We start from the raw sequence: 16,633 nt of genomic DNA on the forward strand, positions 1-16,633 counted from the left end.
TCAATTGGGCATCAAATGAGTGGGGATGCCCCCCCACCCCCCCACAGTCATCCACTTCTCTCTCTGGCTCTGAGATGTTTATTCAGCTGCTCTCGCCATACAAACATAAGGCATAATTCACTATAATCACCACAGTTACCGGCACACAGAAGCTCATATTGACCAAAATAAATGAATTAGGAACCATTTAAAGGAGCAGATGGATTTTAAAGGGGTCATACTCTACACATTATAAGTCAACATTTAATGTTGGTCAATGTTTTCGCAGGAAAAAAGCTCCACGTACTGGAATCTTCACAGTGTTGATTGACATGAAGAGAAGAACTTGTCGAATACTGAATAGGTGTCTATATGAATAGGGGATGGTCATATGTTAATGAGCTTATTGTTGTGACATCATAATTGTGACAATTTATTAAGTTTTTTTAAAGCTGGTTTCTGTAAATGTTCTGTGTAAACTATGGAGGAATATGTAACCATACATATATATATATATATATATACTGCCACTTTATTAGGTACACATGTTCAACTGCTGGTTAATGCAAATATCTAGTCAGCCAATCACATGGCAACAACTCAATGCATTTAGGCATGTAGACATGATCAAGACGATCTGCTGAAGTTCAAACTGAGCATCAGAATAAGGAAGAAAGGTGATTTAAGTGACTTTGAACGTGTCATGGTTGTTGGTGCCAGACGGGCTGGTCTGAGGCAGAAGAGCGTCTCTGAACACACAACACATCAAACCTTGAAGCAGAAGAGCATCTCTGAATACACAACACATCAAACCTTGAAGCAGAAGAGCATCTCTGAACACACAACACATCAAACCTTGAAGCAGAAGAGCATCTTTGAACACACAACACATCAAACCTTGAAGCAGAAGAGCATCTCTGAACACAACACATCAAACCTTGAAGCAGAAGAGCATCTCTGAACACACAACACATCAAACCTTGAAGGAGAAGCATCTCTGAAAACACAACACATCAAACCTTGAAGCAGAAGAGCATCTCTGAACACACAACACACCAAACCTTGAAGCAGAAGAGCATCTCTGAACACACAACACACCAAACCTTGAAGCAGAAGAGCATCTCTGAACACACAACACATCAAACCTTGAAGCAGAAGAGCATCTCTGAACACACAACACATCAAACCTTGAAGGAGAAGAGCATCTCTGAACACACAACACATCAAACCTTGAAGCAGAAGAGCATCTCTGAACACACAACACACCAAACCTTGAAGGAGAAGAGCATCTCTGAACACACAACACACCAAACCTTGAAGCAGAAGAGCATCTCTGAACACACAACACACCAAACCTTGAAGCAGAAGAGCATCTCTGAACACACAACACACCAAACCTTGAAGGAGAAGAGCATCTCTGAACACACAACACACCAAACCTTGAAGCAGAAGAGCATCTCTGAACACACAACACACCAAACCCTGAAGCAGAAGAGCATCTCTGAACACACAACACACCAAACCTTGAAGCAGAAGAGCATCTCTGAACGATCAACACATCGTCAGAATTTGGCGTAAACAACATGAAAGCAATGATCCGTCCTGCCTTGTATCAGCGGTTCAGGCTGCTGGTGGTTTAATGGTGTGAGGATATTTTCTTGGGTCTCTTAGTACCAATTGAGCTTTGTTTGAACACCAAAGTCTACCTCAGTATTGTTGTCTACCTGATCATGTCCAGCCCTTTATGACCACAGTGTATCATCTTCTACTTCCAGCAGGATCCAACACACACGTCATAAAGCTCAGATCATCTCAGACTGGTTTCTTGATCATGATAGTGAGTTCACTGAACTCAAATGGCCTCCAGTCTCCAGATCTCAATCAAATAGAGCAGCTTTGGGATGTGGAGGAACGGGAGATTTGCATCATGGATTTGACATCTTTTGATCTTTCTATGCATCAAAGAGTTTATATAGAATTTATATAGCACATTTACAACAGCCACTAGGCTGACCAAAATGCTTTAAAAAGCCTTTAAAAAAATCCTGAAAAAAGAAGTCACCCATATACTATACTGTATATAATATAATATAATATAATATAATATAATATAATATAATATAATATAATATAATATAATATAATATATGTAATTTATTCCTGTGATCATAGCTGAATTTTCAGCATCATTACTCCAGTCTTCAGTGTTCAGTGTTGTGCTGCTTAATATTTGTGTGGAAACTGTGTTGCATTTATTTTCAGGATTTTTTGATGAATAGAAAGTTCAAAAGAATCGTGTTTATTTGAAATAGAAATCATTTGTAACAGTATAAATGTCTTTACTGTCACTTTTGATCAATTGAATGCATCCTTGCTGAATAAAAGTATGAAGAAAAACTCCAAACTGACCTCAAATGCTGGTGTGTATATATAGTACATGTAAAAACATTTTTTTTCTGTGACATGACCCCTTTATCTTTTAATTTGTCCTACAGATATTGATGAGTGTGCCAGTGAATATAATGGAGGATGCGTTCACGACTGTATCAACATCCCTGGAAACTACAGATGCACGTGTTACGACGGCTTCCGTTTGGCCCACGATGGACACAACTGTCTGGGTAAGATATCGCTTCTTTTCCAAAGCCAAAATCTCTGGAAAATATCCATAGATGTTCAGAGAACACCTTTTGCTTGTGGATTGGATTTTAAGTTGGAATGACAGGAAGAAGAGTTTACTCAAATGCAATTCAAAGATATTTATTAGACCAACATGTTTTGTGATAATTGCATCAATATTGACTGACAATTTATTCTCAAAACACAAGAAGTCAAAAGTAGTTTAATAAAATGTAAAATGGCCCAATAATGTTTAATCTGTTCACTGTAAAAAAAAAAAATGTAATCAATAAGTTATGACACCATGGGCCCTATTTTAACGATCTGAAACGCAAGTGTCAAGCGCAAAGCGCAAGTAACTTTGTGGGCGGGTCTCGGGCGCTGTTGCTATTTTCCCGGCGGGATAAATGACTCTTGCGCCCGGCGCAAATCTAAAAGGGGTTGGTCTGAAGTAGCTTCATTATTCATAGGTGTGGTTTGGGCGTAACGTGAAATAAACCAATCAGAGCCTCATCTCACATTCCCTTTAAGAGCAGGCGCGCTTGTTCCATGGCGGATTGCTATTATAACGGCGGATTTGCCAGGCGCACGCCAGGAGCGCTTCACAGCCGAGGAGACCGACGTTCTCGTCAGGGCCGTAAAACACACAGAAGTGACGTTGGGGATGGAGAAACACACACAAATTAACTTCGGTTAAACAGGCGTATAATAATTTGGGTAAATGTGTAAGCTAGATGTATGCTTTTATAATAAACTATCTATCTATCTATCTATCGTAATAATGTATGATTTGCAAAAATGAGAACTGCTGCTTCTGTGTAGATGAGATAAGCAAAGTGTATGTGCGTTTTGCACACGCTACATTGATTATGGCCAAGCATGCGCCCTTAAAATAGCATATGAATAACATGCGCAACGCGCCACTGACTTTAGACTAGTTTTTTTCTTGTCAGTGGCACAATTGTTTTATGGAACAGTAAAATAGCACCAGGGATTGTTTGCGCCGGAACACGCCTCCTTTTTTGCGCTGAACCGCCCAGGGAGCGCAAGTTCATTCCCTAGTTTAGCGACGTGCTTCTGTGGAGGGAAAAGCGCGCTTTGCGCGGGTGCAAAATAGGAATGATACATGCGTCGGTGTACAAAGTCAATTGCGCTGGGTGCAAGATAGGGCCCCGTGTGTTTTACATTGCTTTCAAATTAAGCAATTTTCAACTTTTTTTATGTTATACCAGATTCAACTCATTTTTCAAGTCGGTTTAATGTAATTTAAGATGAACTGACTTAAACATCCAAATTGATTGTACTTAAAAATTGAAGGCAGCAACTTTTTTAATGCAGTGTTTTTTGTTCAATAAGTTGGTAATAAATTGGCTTGATTGTTTTGTAGAATATTGTTCGAGCAAATTTTTCTAAACATTCTCATTTAACAGTGTCACCGCAAGTTTAGATTTCATGTTTTTAGATCACTTTTATAGACATAAATATGAATATTTAATTAATATTTGGGACAAATATGAAATCTACTGTAATAAAATATACCAAAATGTTCCTTACCACTGCAAATCTCCGTCCTCTCAGGACTTCATCCCACACAACACAAACACACAGAAGCTTGTGGGTCTCGCCATCATTGCTGGAACCAAACGTATAATGGCTGATGTCTAATCAAACTCTTCACCGACCGCCAGAACGCAGTCACTCTATCCTCCATGTCAAAATGAAGTGGGTTATGCGGTTAACCAGTAGGAGAGGACAGTAAATCTGTCAGATTTGTGCGCCGACTTCCACACGGTTCTGTGGTATTAATTGTATTTTCAGACCATTTTTGACATTCGGTGGCTCATATGCCCAGTTGTTTCCAGGTCAGTTAAATCAGTCTAAGGGAAATGTGTGTGTTTGTCTGGGAGATTTACATGGGGTTACAGTCTTTTACTGACCCCGACTCTTTAACTCAAAGCAGATGTCCGGTGCGTCGAACAATCGGCCCAATGAAGATGTGCTTTTTTCCAATGGGTGGTTTTCAGTGAGTGTTTGTGTGGGTTATGTGGGTTTACTCGCACTGCGTGGTGCTCAACTGCACAACTGAACCCTGGGATTTCAGCCTTTCGCAGACATTTAAAGGTCCCGTCTGCAATTTTTAGGAGCACATTTTGAAGTATTGAGGTTTTCTCTGGCAGCTTTAGCCCTGCTGGAGTAACCGGATCGTCCCGTCACCTGCGGTTCTTCTGAAGAGCTCGAAACAACCTGATTTTTATCAGAACGAGAGTTAGCTGCATTTGAGAACCGAATCCCATTTGATTCACACCTTTCTGAATCCAATTTAAATTCAGCTGATCATAATTTTGCGTTGGGTTTTAAGTTGGAATGACAGGAAGAAGAGTTTACTGAAATGCAATTCAAAGACATTTATCAGACCAAAACGTTTTGTGATAATTGCATCGATTTTGACTGACAATTTATTCTCAAAACACAGTAAAAAATATATAATCAATAAGTTATGACAACATGTGTTTTACATTACTTTAATCAAAATAAGTTTTTATAAGTTATACAAGATTCAACAATTTTTTAAGTCGTTTTAATGTAATGACTTAAACATCCTGTATTTGAAAACGTTTAAGGCAGCAAATTTTTTTTTTTTTTGCAGTGTTGTTTTGAATTTCTTTTCATTTTTGTGCAATAAGTTGGGAATAAATTTGCATGATTGATTTGTAGAATATCATTCAAGCAAATTTCTCTAAACTTTCTCAATTGACCCTTCGCTAAGCCACACCCGAAAACCGCCACAGGCCAATCGTGGCTTAGCAACCGTAACTAGGCGTGGGAGGTCTGGCAAGCTTTCGAGCGAGGGACACATGCCGAATCGTTGTGCGTATAAATTGTGCAAATCTGATACCCGGTATCCTAAAAGTTTGGATTGGGGGGGGGGGTGGAATTTTTTCCCTTCCTGACACCTAAAACCCAAGGGGAGAAATGCCGGGCGTGGATCAAGCAGTGCGGGAGGCCCCATTCACAACAAATGTCGACAGGATTAACAAAAACACCTACGTTTGCTCCATGACGTGTTGCTTTAGCCTGGCGTTCTAAAAATATAAGCGGGAGAATGTTACAATTGCAAAGTGTTCAGGCTAATGTTTGATTTATGGATAAGCTATTTGATTTATAATTATTTGATTATTTTCAAATTTCACTTACCCTGCTGTGCATGCACATAGCTGTTCTTCAATTTGTGTTTCCCATTTGAATGGTCAGCGTATGAGGCGGCTGCTGCTTGTATAACCTAAAGTATAGGCTTTAGCTTCAATTTTGATGAAATTATTCTCTAATCGGTTGCATATTATGTTGTGGATTTATCCCTCGAATGCATACTGCAGTCCCTTTTGTCTTGCTCTCTCAGATATTTCACCTGTTCGCCAAAAATGACTAATTATCTCCATGGGAATGTCTGACACCGGTGCATACATACTGTAATAGACGTGCCAGGCGCGAAAGCTTGTCAGGCGTAGCAACAGTAACTAAGGAGGGCGGGGCTTAGCGAAGGGTCAATTAACAGTGCCACCGCAATTTAAGATTTCATATTTTTAGATCACTTTTATAGGAATAAATATTAATATTAAATTAATATTTGGGACCCATATTAAATCTTCTGTAATAAAGTATAATTTGGGATAAATATTCAGAGTACTCAGGATCAATAAAGACCTTTAGTAACCATGATTTTTTTTATCTGATGTATCGTAGTTTCTGAAAACACAACAAACACTATATGTTGTGTATGATAATGGTAATTAATATTTGAAATATATATTGAATATACATATGATATATTATTATTATTATTATAAAATTAAAAATATTAAAATTAATCGATTTGACTGCACTAATTAAAATGAGAGCATTCATATCGGTCAATAAAATCTAAATATATGTATATATATATGTTCTCAAATTGTTCTGTAACCGCTCTTGCCACACACACACCAATGATTTGTTCCAATCTATTTAGCGTCAGCCGCATGTTTTACTGTGGATCATTTGTAAAACTGTATGGATGAGCTGTGCTCATGTATGCGGGTCTTAAATTATCTATATCTGCTGTCCCGCGGCCCACGAGCAGCCGCTTTTGATATCCGAGCCGGTCTGTTATCTTTCATACACCCTTCACTAACTCTTTTGTAACTCTGTGTTCTGTTCTTCACAAATGAATGATTTACACCAATGAACTGTGGGTAAAATAAACAACCCACTTCTAAAGTATCTGTATTCTGTTGACTGCGACTCTGTCCCATCCGCAAGGTTTCTTTAGCATACCAAATAACATGTGCTCTAAGGTTAGTGTGTTCTCGGTTTGACTCTGATATCAGACGGAGAATAACAAGTCGTTTTGTTTCCATGGTATTTTTAGTGGGAAGGAAAGTCAAAACTCTTGTAATCTATGCAGGAAAGAGTCTTTTGTGTGGATTTGCTCTTAATGTTATCTTTGCCTACCTTCATAGTTAAGGCAAAATAAAGTTGACCTTGCTCATTAATCACATTTCTTATTACTATTCAATGAAGCAATAGAAGCACTTTCAACACCACGACGTAGAACCAAAGTGCTGTACAAAAGAAGATACAAACTGACATAAAAACTCAAACGAGTTTTTAGCGCGCTCTGAAATACACACTAGTTGTAGGCGATGTGTTTATGGACAGAGGAAGGAGTGGCTACAGAAAAGGCTCGGCCACCTTTGCATTTTTAACAAGATTGAGGAACCGTAAGATGTAGCTGATTATTTAAGCGAAGAGACCTATTAGATGATTCATAAAGCCATGCAAAGCTTTGAAAACATATAGCAGCACTTTCCCAGCAAGCAGTAGCTATCATTTTACCATCTAGGTTAACTATAGACCCGATATAGTCCGGCTATGAGTAACCCACTGCTAGCCAAAATAACCTTGAATTTGGTTACATGTCGTTTTTGCCAAAATAACTTGTGAGATGTATGCTATTCCATCATGTAAGCAAAGTCTACAGTGATTACATGGTGTTTGGTTTCATTTCTTTGACATGTTCATGTTCTAGATGACTAGTCTTTTCTTGGGCTATGGTTAGACGTCTATAAAATTTTCACTGACAGGCCAAATTTTGCCTTGTTTTAAAAATAAAATGACTTGCCTAGACGTCAGGGCTGTGTTTGGACGGCTATTAGACATCTTATAAACGCAAAATTGCTTACTGGGTTGTAATGAATTCTGTATCGTATAGACCCCTATACGATTTTTTTGTGGGCGGAGCTTAGGTGGTGGCAGAACGATCCCTCTGGCCGCTTCACTAACATTAGTTTGCAAGTTTTGTTAGCTTGTTTTTTAATAATGACTGAAGAAAATCCGATTTTATCTTAATGTGCAAGGTCACTCACTGTCCAGGACTGCGATTGTTATTTGCAAAAGTTAATTTTAACGGACATCCCAGATTGGCTGACCCGTACACGCTCAGTCAATGGATGGACGATCTGACAGGATTAACGTTAACGCTACCTCCGGTTGAGGTTATTAAAAATCTTTAAAGGAGCTGTATGTAAGAAATGTATTTCAATTAATCATAAAATGGCCCTGATATGTCACTAGACGTTAAGAAATCATGTTCATTTCAAATACTTATATCGCTGACAACAGTAGTACGGCCAGGATATTGTCATTTAAAAAGTGAACTTGCAGCCCTCAACTGATGTTGATGTTGTCATCTTGTGTTTTGGCCTGAAGCCCCACCCTCCACCTATCTACCAATCACGAAGTCAGAAGTGTTTCGGCATCCGGGTTGCCAGCTCTGCTGCTCTTACCACAGCTGCAACTCCTTGTAGCAGCCTACGTTCCTGCTGGATCCTGCAGCATATCTGGCAACCTCGAGTCAGGGGGGAGGGGGAGCGGATACACTGCTCTACAGTAATTTGAAAGTGATTGCAGTACCAGTTTTGGCCACAATCTTACATACAGCTCCTTTAAGATTAAGTGACAAATAATATTTGAAAACAATTTTGAATTTGAACAACAAGAAAAAATGAAACACTACTTTAATATCTTTATCAAATGTGATGAAAAAAAAAATAAATAAAAAAGAACGAGAGCGAGAGAGACTGTTGGGACATTTCGCGAGTTGAGGCCAGTTGAACTTGAACAACGTCATGGCGAACGCAGTTAATTCTATCGTGTCATTAAATTTTTTATCACTTTGCTACTTTGAAAGAGAGAAGAGCAAAATTCCAGTATAAGTAAGCAGTGTATTAAGCTAGTAATGTGATGTAAGCAGTGTAATAATAGTGAGTAGTGTAAATAGTGAATAATGTGCAGGGTTCGTACGGGTGCTTGAAATCCTTGAAAGTGCTTGAATTTTGATGTGTTTAAGGTTTGAAAAGTGCTTACATTTTGGATAAAATGCTTGAAAATGTAACTATATTTCTTTCACAACAAATATTTATCTGACAGAATAGTTTGTTTATTAAATGGAGAAATAAAATGTAGCCCTTCAGATTCAGAGCGATTTGCGCTACGCTGGCCAGAGCAAGTAGCGTAAATAGTGAGTTATGTGATTTCAGTTGTTTCTTATTAAATTGAAATTGGAGTAAATGTTTTTGGAAATTTGCATCCTTGCTGGGCTTTGTTTGAATTGATTTTGACTCGCTGCTGAATTGTTAACACTCATATAGAAACAAACAAGGAGATTTATTGTAAGAGTCACTTTATGTTTCATTAATATTAAAGTAGTGAAGTTGCCTTTACATGCTTAAGCTGTTAATTCATCCATTGCATGGGTGGACCTTATCCTTATCAATCATCCAAACATTTGCCCCCCCCTGAGAGATTTTGCAGGAGCCGCCACTGCCCGATAGAGAAACTGAGCGTAAAGAGAAAATGAGGGCATATAAATCTTTAGATGCCTATAACTGTACTAAATAGTCACGTACAAGACTTGTGTGGTAGCCTACGATCTGCAGTTCTGCCTAGCCAGCGCCAAGGCCAGACAGAAGACGACAATGTAAAGAGTGACATTACGGTGCAATTTTAATGATGTGTATATTTTCTAGAAATAAAAATTCCAGATACAGCATATTCATTTTTTAACTATGTATTTGATTACCCTTTCTTACCAGGTTCTTCAAAAAGTCTAGTCACAATCAATCAAAACAATGTATACAATCATAGATGATTCACAAATAATCACAATCATTTAGAAAACATTATGAGATAAAATTTTAAATTGGAGCATGTACTCTGTCGATTCTCGCACCCAACAACACAACAAGATGACATTTAATAACAATAATAATAATTTAAGCTCATTATGTAGCCGAATCTGTGCTGGTTTATATTGGCCGCCTCCAGTTTTCCCTTTGTTTTGCCACCAGCTAACGCCGTGACGTAACTGTGACGTCGGCTCGAAATTGGTCTATAGGTAACCAGTTTCATTTGATTAGAAATGGAGTAATCTGCTCTCGCTTCTTAAAACCAGTTAAAGGCCTATAGCAGATGAATTTTAAACAAGATGTAGGCGAGAGAGAACGAGAGGCCTGACACACACACAGATACAATGCATTACAATCATCCAAGCGGGATGAAAAATCCTGCTTGATGCGCAGTGATGATTTTCCTCTGTTTATTTCATGCAATCAATGTGCAGGTTGTGCTGTATGGAGCATTTAACGGATTGATTTGCAGATCGATTTGCTCACAGATGCATCTTTGAGAAACTGCAAGAAACGGTAGTCTGATTGCAGCGCTTGTGTTGTATTGATGTCCCTCATCCTCCAGTTTTTTCTTCTTCTCTACAATTTTCATCAATTAATTCAGCTCGAACAGCCCTCCTTTCAAGCTTTTTGTGGATCATTTCAGCCATAGCTGTGCCATGTCTATTTTGTGGTACTTTTTAAAAAGACATTCTATGGTTAAAGTTGGAAAATCTCCCACTATATATTTTTTTAAAATTCACCATTCAAAATGTTACCATCATTGATGACAACAGCATAATATTTGCATACAGAATATTGCATCTATTTTATCTAGCCTATTTTCTCTTTCATTTGACAGCCAAAAATGCCACAAATTATAACTAATATAAAATAAATTGATATTGCCATAAAAAGCCATTCATTATTATGGACGATATTCCCATCGGCTGTCAGTTGAAACAAAAAATAGGCTAGATAAAAAGATGAAACCATGCAATATTCAATTTGCAAAATACATTGTTTAGCCAATGTTCTTGCTGAAGCTCAAACGTGCTGCGTAACATGAGAATGAACATCATTGGTTCTTGCAGAAGCTCAAACGTGATGCGTAACACGAGAATGAACCTCATTGGTTCTTGCAGAAGCTCAAACGTGCTGCGTAACACGAGAATGAACCTCATTGGTTCTTACAGAAGCTCAAACGTGATGCGTAACACGAGAATGAACCTCATTGGTTCTTGCTGAAGCTCAAACGTGCTGCGTAACACAAGAATGAACCTCATTGGTTCTTGCAGAAGCTCAAACGTGCTGCGCAACACGAGAATGAACCTCATTGGTTCTTACAGAAGCTCAAACGTGATGCGTAACACGAGAATGAACCTCACTGGTTCTTGCAGAAGCTCAAACGTGATGCGTAACACGAGAATGAACCTCATTGGTTCTTGCTGAAGCTCAAACGTGCTGCGTAACACGAGAATGAACATCATTGGTTCTTGCAGAAGCTCAAACGTGATGCGTAACACAAGAATGAACCTCATTGGTTCTTGCTGAAGCTCAAACGTGCTGCGTAACATGAGAATGAACCTCATTGGTTCTTACAGAAGCTCAAACGTGATGCGTAACACGAGAATGAACATCATTGGTTCTTGCAGAAGCTCAAACGTGATGCGTAACACGAGAATGAACATCATTGGTTCTTGCAGAAGCTCAAACGTGATGCGTAACACGAGAATGAACCTCACTGGTTCTTGCAGAAGCTCAAACGTGATGCGTAACACGAGAATGAACATCATTGGTTCTTGCAGAAGCTCAAACGTGATGCGTAACACGAGAATGAACCTCATTGGTTCTTGCAGAAGCTCAAACGTGCTGCGAAACCCGAGAGTGAACATCATTGGTTCTTGCAGAAGCTCAAACGTAATGCGTAACACGAGAATGAACCTCATTGGTTCTTCTGGAAGCTCAAACGTGCTGTGAAACACGAGAATGAACCTCATTGGTTCTTACAGAAGCTCAAACGTTATGCGTAACACGAGAATGAACCTCATTGGTTCTTGCAGAAGCTCAAACGTGATGCGTAACACGAGAATGAACCTCATTGGTTCTTGCAGAAGCTCAAACGTGCTGCGTAACACGAGAATGAACCTCATTGGTTCTTGCAGAAGCTCAAACGTGCTGCGTAACACGAGAATGAACCTCATTGGTTCTTGCAGAAGCTCAAACGTGCTTCGTAACACGAGAATGAACCTCATTGGTTTTTGCAGAAGATCAAACGTGCTGCGTAACACGAGAATGAACATCATTGGTTCTTCTGGAAGCTCAAACATGCTGTGTAACACGAGAATGAACCTCATTGGTTCTTACAGAAGCTCAAACGTTATGCGTAACATGAGAGTGAACATCATTGGTTCTTGCAGAAGCTCAAACGTGCTGCGTAACACGAGAATGAACCTCATTGGTTCTTGCTGAAGCTCAAACGTGCTGCGTAACACGAGAGTGAACATCATTGGTTCTTGCAGAAGCTCAAACGTGCTGCGTAACACGAGAATGAACCTCATTGGTTCTTGCAGAAGCTTCAACGTGCTGCGTAACACGAGAATGAACCTCATTGGTTCTTCAAAAGCTCAAACGTGATGCGTAACACGAGAATGAACCTCATTGGTTCTTGCAGAAGCTCAAACGTGCTGCGTAACACGAGAATGAACATCATTGGTTCTTGCAGAAGCTCAAACGTGATGCGTAACACGAGAATGAACCTCATTGGTTCTTGCAGAAGCTCAAACGTGCTGCGTAACACGAGAATGAACCTCATTGGTTCTTGCTGAAGCTCAAACGTGCTGCGTAACACAAGAATGAACCTCATTGGTTCTTGCAGAAGCTCAAACGTGCTGCGCAACACGAGAATGAACCTCATTGGTTCTTGCAGAAGCTCAAACGTGATGCGTAACACGAGAATGAACCTCACTGGTTCTTGCAGAAGCTCAAACGTGATGCGTAACACGAGAATGAACCTCATTGGTTCTTGCTGAAGCTCAAATGTGCTGCGTAACACGAGAATGAACATCATTGGTTCTTGCAGAAGCTCAAACGTGATGCGTAACACAAGAATGAACCTCATTGGTTCTTGCTGAAGCTCAAACGTGCTGCGTAACATGAGAATGAACCTCATTGGTTCTTACAGAAGCTCAAACGTGATGCGTAACACGAGAATGAACATCATTGGTTCTTGCAGAAGCTCAAACGTGATGCGTAACACGAGAATGAACATCATTGGTTCTTGCAGAAGCTCAAACGTGATGCGTAACACGAGAATGAACCTCACTGGTTCTTGCAGAAGCTCAAACGTGATGCGTAACACGAGAATGAACATCATTGGTTCTTGCAGAAGCTCAAACGTGATGCGTAACACGAGAATGAACCTCATTGGTTCTTGCAGAAGCTCAAACGTGCTGCGAAACCCGAGAGTGAACATCATTGGTTCTTGCAGAAGCTCAAACGTAATGCGTAACACGAGAATGAACCTCATTGGTTCTTCTGGAAGCTCAAACGTGCTGTGAAACACGAGAATGAACCTCATTGGTTCTTACAGAAGCTCAAACGTTATGCGTAACACGAGAATGAACCTCATTGGTTCTTGCAGAAGCTCAAACGTGATGCGTAACACGAGAATGAACCTCATTGGTTCTTGCAGAAGCTCAAACGTGATGCGTAACACGAGAATGAACCTCATTGGTTCTTGCAGAAGCTCAAACGTGCTGCGTAACACGAGAATGAACCTCATTGGTTCTTGCAGAAGCTCAAACGTGCTGCGTAACACGAGAATGAACATCATTGGTTCTTCTGGAAGCTCAAACATGCTGTGTAACACGAGAATGAACCTCATTGGTTCTTGCAGAAGCTCAAACGTGATGCGTAACACGAGAATGAACCTCATTGGTTCTTGCAGAAGCTCAAACGTGCTTCGTAACACGAGAATGAACCTCATTGGTTTTTGCAGAAGATCAAACGTGCTGCGTAACACGAGAATGAACATCATTGGTTCTTCTGGAAGCTCAAACATGCTGTGTAACACGAGAATGAACCTCATTGGTTATTACAGAAGCTCAAACGTTATGCGTAACATGAGAGTGAACATCATTGGTTCTTGCAGAAGCTCAAACGTGCTGCGTAACACGAGAATGAACCTCATTGGTTCTTGCAGAAGCTTCAACGTGCTGCGTAACACGAGAATGAACCTCATTGGTTCTTCAAAAGCTCAAACGTGATGCGTAACACGAGAATGAACCTCATTGTTTCTTGCAGAAGCTCAAACGTGATGCGTAACACGAGAATGAACCTCATTGGTTCTTGCAGAAGCTCAAACGTGCTGCTTAACACGAGATTGAACATCACTGGTTCTTGCAGAAGCTCAAACGTGATGCGTAACACGAGAATGAACCTCACTGGTTCTTGCAGAAGCTCAAACGTGCTGCGTAACACAAGAATGAACCTCATTGGTTCTTGCAGAAGCTCAAACGTGCTGCGTAACACGAGAATGAACCTCATTGGTTCTTGCGGAAGCTCAAACGTGCTGCGTAACACAAGAATGAACCTCAGTGGTTCACCCCCTATACCCTTATTCACTATTCCCTATTAGTTCACTTGAAGGAGTGAATGAGAATGAGTGAGTGAATTCAACCACTGAGTGCCAGAAGGGCTGCCACTTTTGCATAGTTTGTGCTTGCTGTTTAATAATTATTTAAAACTGGCAGCTCCAGTAGTAATGAAAAGATTTATCTTGAACTCTGTCATGGAAACTATGTATAAACCTTAATTTAACTATTTAATAATTAAAATGGAATTTAAACTTGTATGATATTATGCTGTACCCACATTGGACCAGCGGTTTGGAAATGAATAGATAGCCATCTTCTGGTCAGACGATTCTCACAGTGCATTATGGGTATTCTCTAGCCTTTGAGTGTGCATCAGTTGTACACTCGTTATTGCAGTGCATTGTGGGATTGAATGAGTGCACGCAATTACGTCCACCATGGTTGCATACATAGACATTTGCTAAGCAAATTATCCAAATTATCTTAAATTTAAAGCCATAAAAATACAAAGTACTGTTTGAACATTAGGAAGAAATCTAACCTCATAATCTCCTCCTGATTTTGAGTGATAGATTGTCATTCAGTGAGGCACAGAGGAAGGAATGGAGTGAGGAAAAGGTAAAGAGGGACTGACTGGGGAAAGGACCGGAACGAGGTATGAGAGAAAGAAAAAGAGAGGGAATTTTTCAACACTGATGAATCCTCTCAGGAGAATTTTTAAGAAATGTTTTAAGTGCAAATAGCATGAGCTCTGCTCCGGGTTTCACCAGAATCCGGTTCCTTTTCCAAATATTTGCTTTGGACGCCGGCCTCGGCCTGCATATAACACATGTCCCTAATGCAGGAGAGCTTCGCAAAACTCAACGCGGCAGGAAATCTTTGGTTTGTTTATGCTGCGGGAGCAAGGTGTTTGGGGTTTGAAGCGTCAGGGTCTCGTGGTGAAGTTCTGCACTTGCAAATATACTAATGCAAGTTCTGTGGAAACGTTTAGCAGTCCTTATGGGTGTCGCCATACGTTAAATGGTTTCCAAATGCTTGGAGGGCCGACAGATAAGTTAGCAGTAAACGTAGACGCTCAGCGTCTCACACCTGATTGCCGTCAGAAGTAACACTTGAATGCAAAACTGTAAATATTCCCTGCTAGAAAATCAAGTTTAAAGGCTTCCTGAAATCAAAATGTAAGTTTTTTAGCTGGTGTGTTTCCAAAACAATGACAAAATTCGCATTTAGGAGATATAAGCATTCAAAACTTTGTCTCTCACTTCCGCTAAAATGGATCACAGGTTTTTATGACATCACCGCGGACTTCAGCTTCTCATCACATCTTCTGTCCAATCAAATGCTCTCTAGAATCTAAAGCTCCGCCCCCTATGCTGTAAACACCACCTGGCCAAAGCGTCCGTTAACGCGTCACGGAGCAATATAGCTTTGAGACGTGTGTTCGGTTGCTCAAACGCTCGAGTTTTATTTCCGTTTCCCAACTGTACGTTGGTTAAGAATGAAATGGCTAGAATTTATTCACACCTCTACTATTGAATCCAACGTATCATCAGCGCTCGGATTCGCTTCCATGGTGCTGTCAAGTACGACTTGGCTATTGGCTATGTGAAAAGGGGGAGGAGCCGTTCAATATGTCCCGCCTTAGCTTCATGTTTCAGTGGAAATTACGTCAACGCATCATAGAAAGCACTTGCATATCGTTGTCCTATTGTTAGCAGGTTTAACTGCTTCTGTTGTTCTCATTTGTAAGTCGCTTTGGATAAAAGAATCTGCTAAATGAATAAATGTAAATGTACAAAGCTACGTGTTCCAAGGCACTTCAGTGGGCCTTTAAGCTCCTAGCTGTTTTGTAACTGCTTGGTTTCACTCGTGGTGCTCTGAAATGTGTCAATGCACAATTTATAGTGCAACACAAGAACGCATTTCATTCAGTATTGCTAAACTGACGTAACATTTTCCCCTTTATTCTGTCAGTTTTCTAATTGAGAGCATGCTAGTCGCCTGTTGACAAAAACAACAGATAAGATTTCATGACTTCATGAAGGAAACTAGTGCCTTGATTTATACTGCTTCAATAATACAAATGCATGCCAAGACGATACGTTGACTTTTTGCATAGAGTAAGTTTCTGGCCTTTCTAATTCTGATACGTTCAATAGCCACGCCCACAATGACATCCGATTGGTTCCTGCACCACGCATATTAAACATCCAGTATGTTCTGATTAACTATTTT

The 16,633-nt window shown here is 39.9% G+C and overlaps 1 protein-coding gene across 6 annotated transcripts in view; it reads left to right on the forward strand.

Annotated features, from left to right (window-relative positions):
- Positions 1-16,633, forward strand: part of scube3 (signal peptide, CUB domain, EGF-like 3) — a 119,897-nt gene that overhangs the window by 36,721 nt on the left and 66,543 nt on the right. For all 6 annotated transcript variants that reach the window (XM_079849359.1, XM_079849354.1, XM_079849356.1 and 3 more), the window contains exon 3: positions 2,475-2,600. In XM_079849359.1, the coding sequence (XP_079705485.1) occupies positions 2,475-2,600 (126 nt within the window). The remainder of the gene's footprint in view (positions 1-2,474; positions 2,601-16,633) is intronic.

The sequence above is a fragment of the Squalius cephalus genome, assembly GCF_949319135.1.
Source record: "Squalius cephalus genome assembly, chromosome: 18".
NCBI classification, from domain to species: domain Eukaryota; kingdom Metazoa; phylum Chordata; class Actinopteri; order Cypriniformes; family Leuciscidae; genus Squalius; species Squalius cephalus.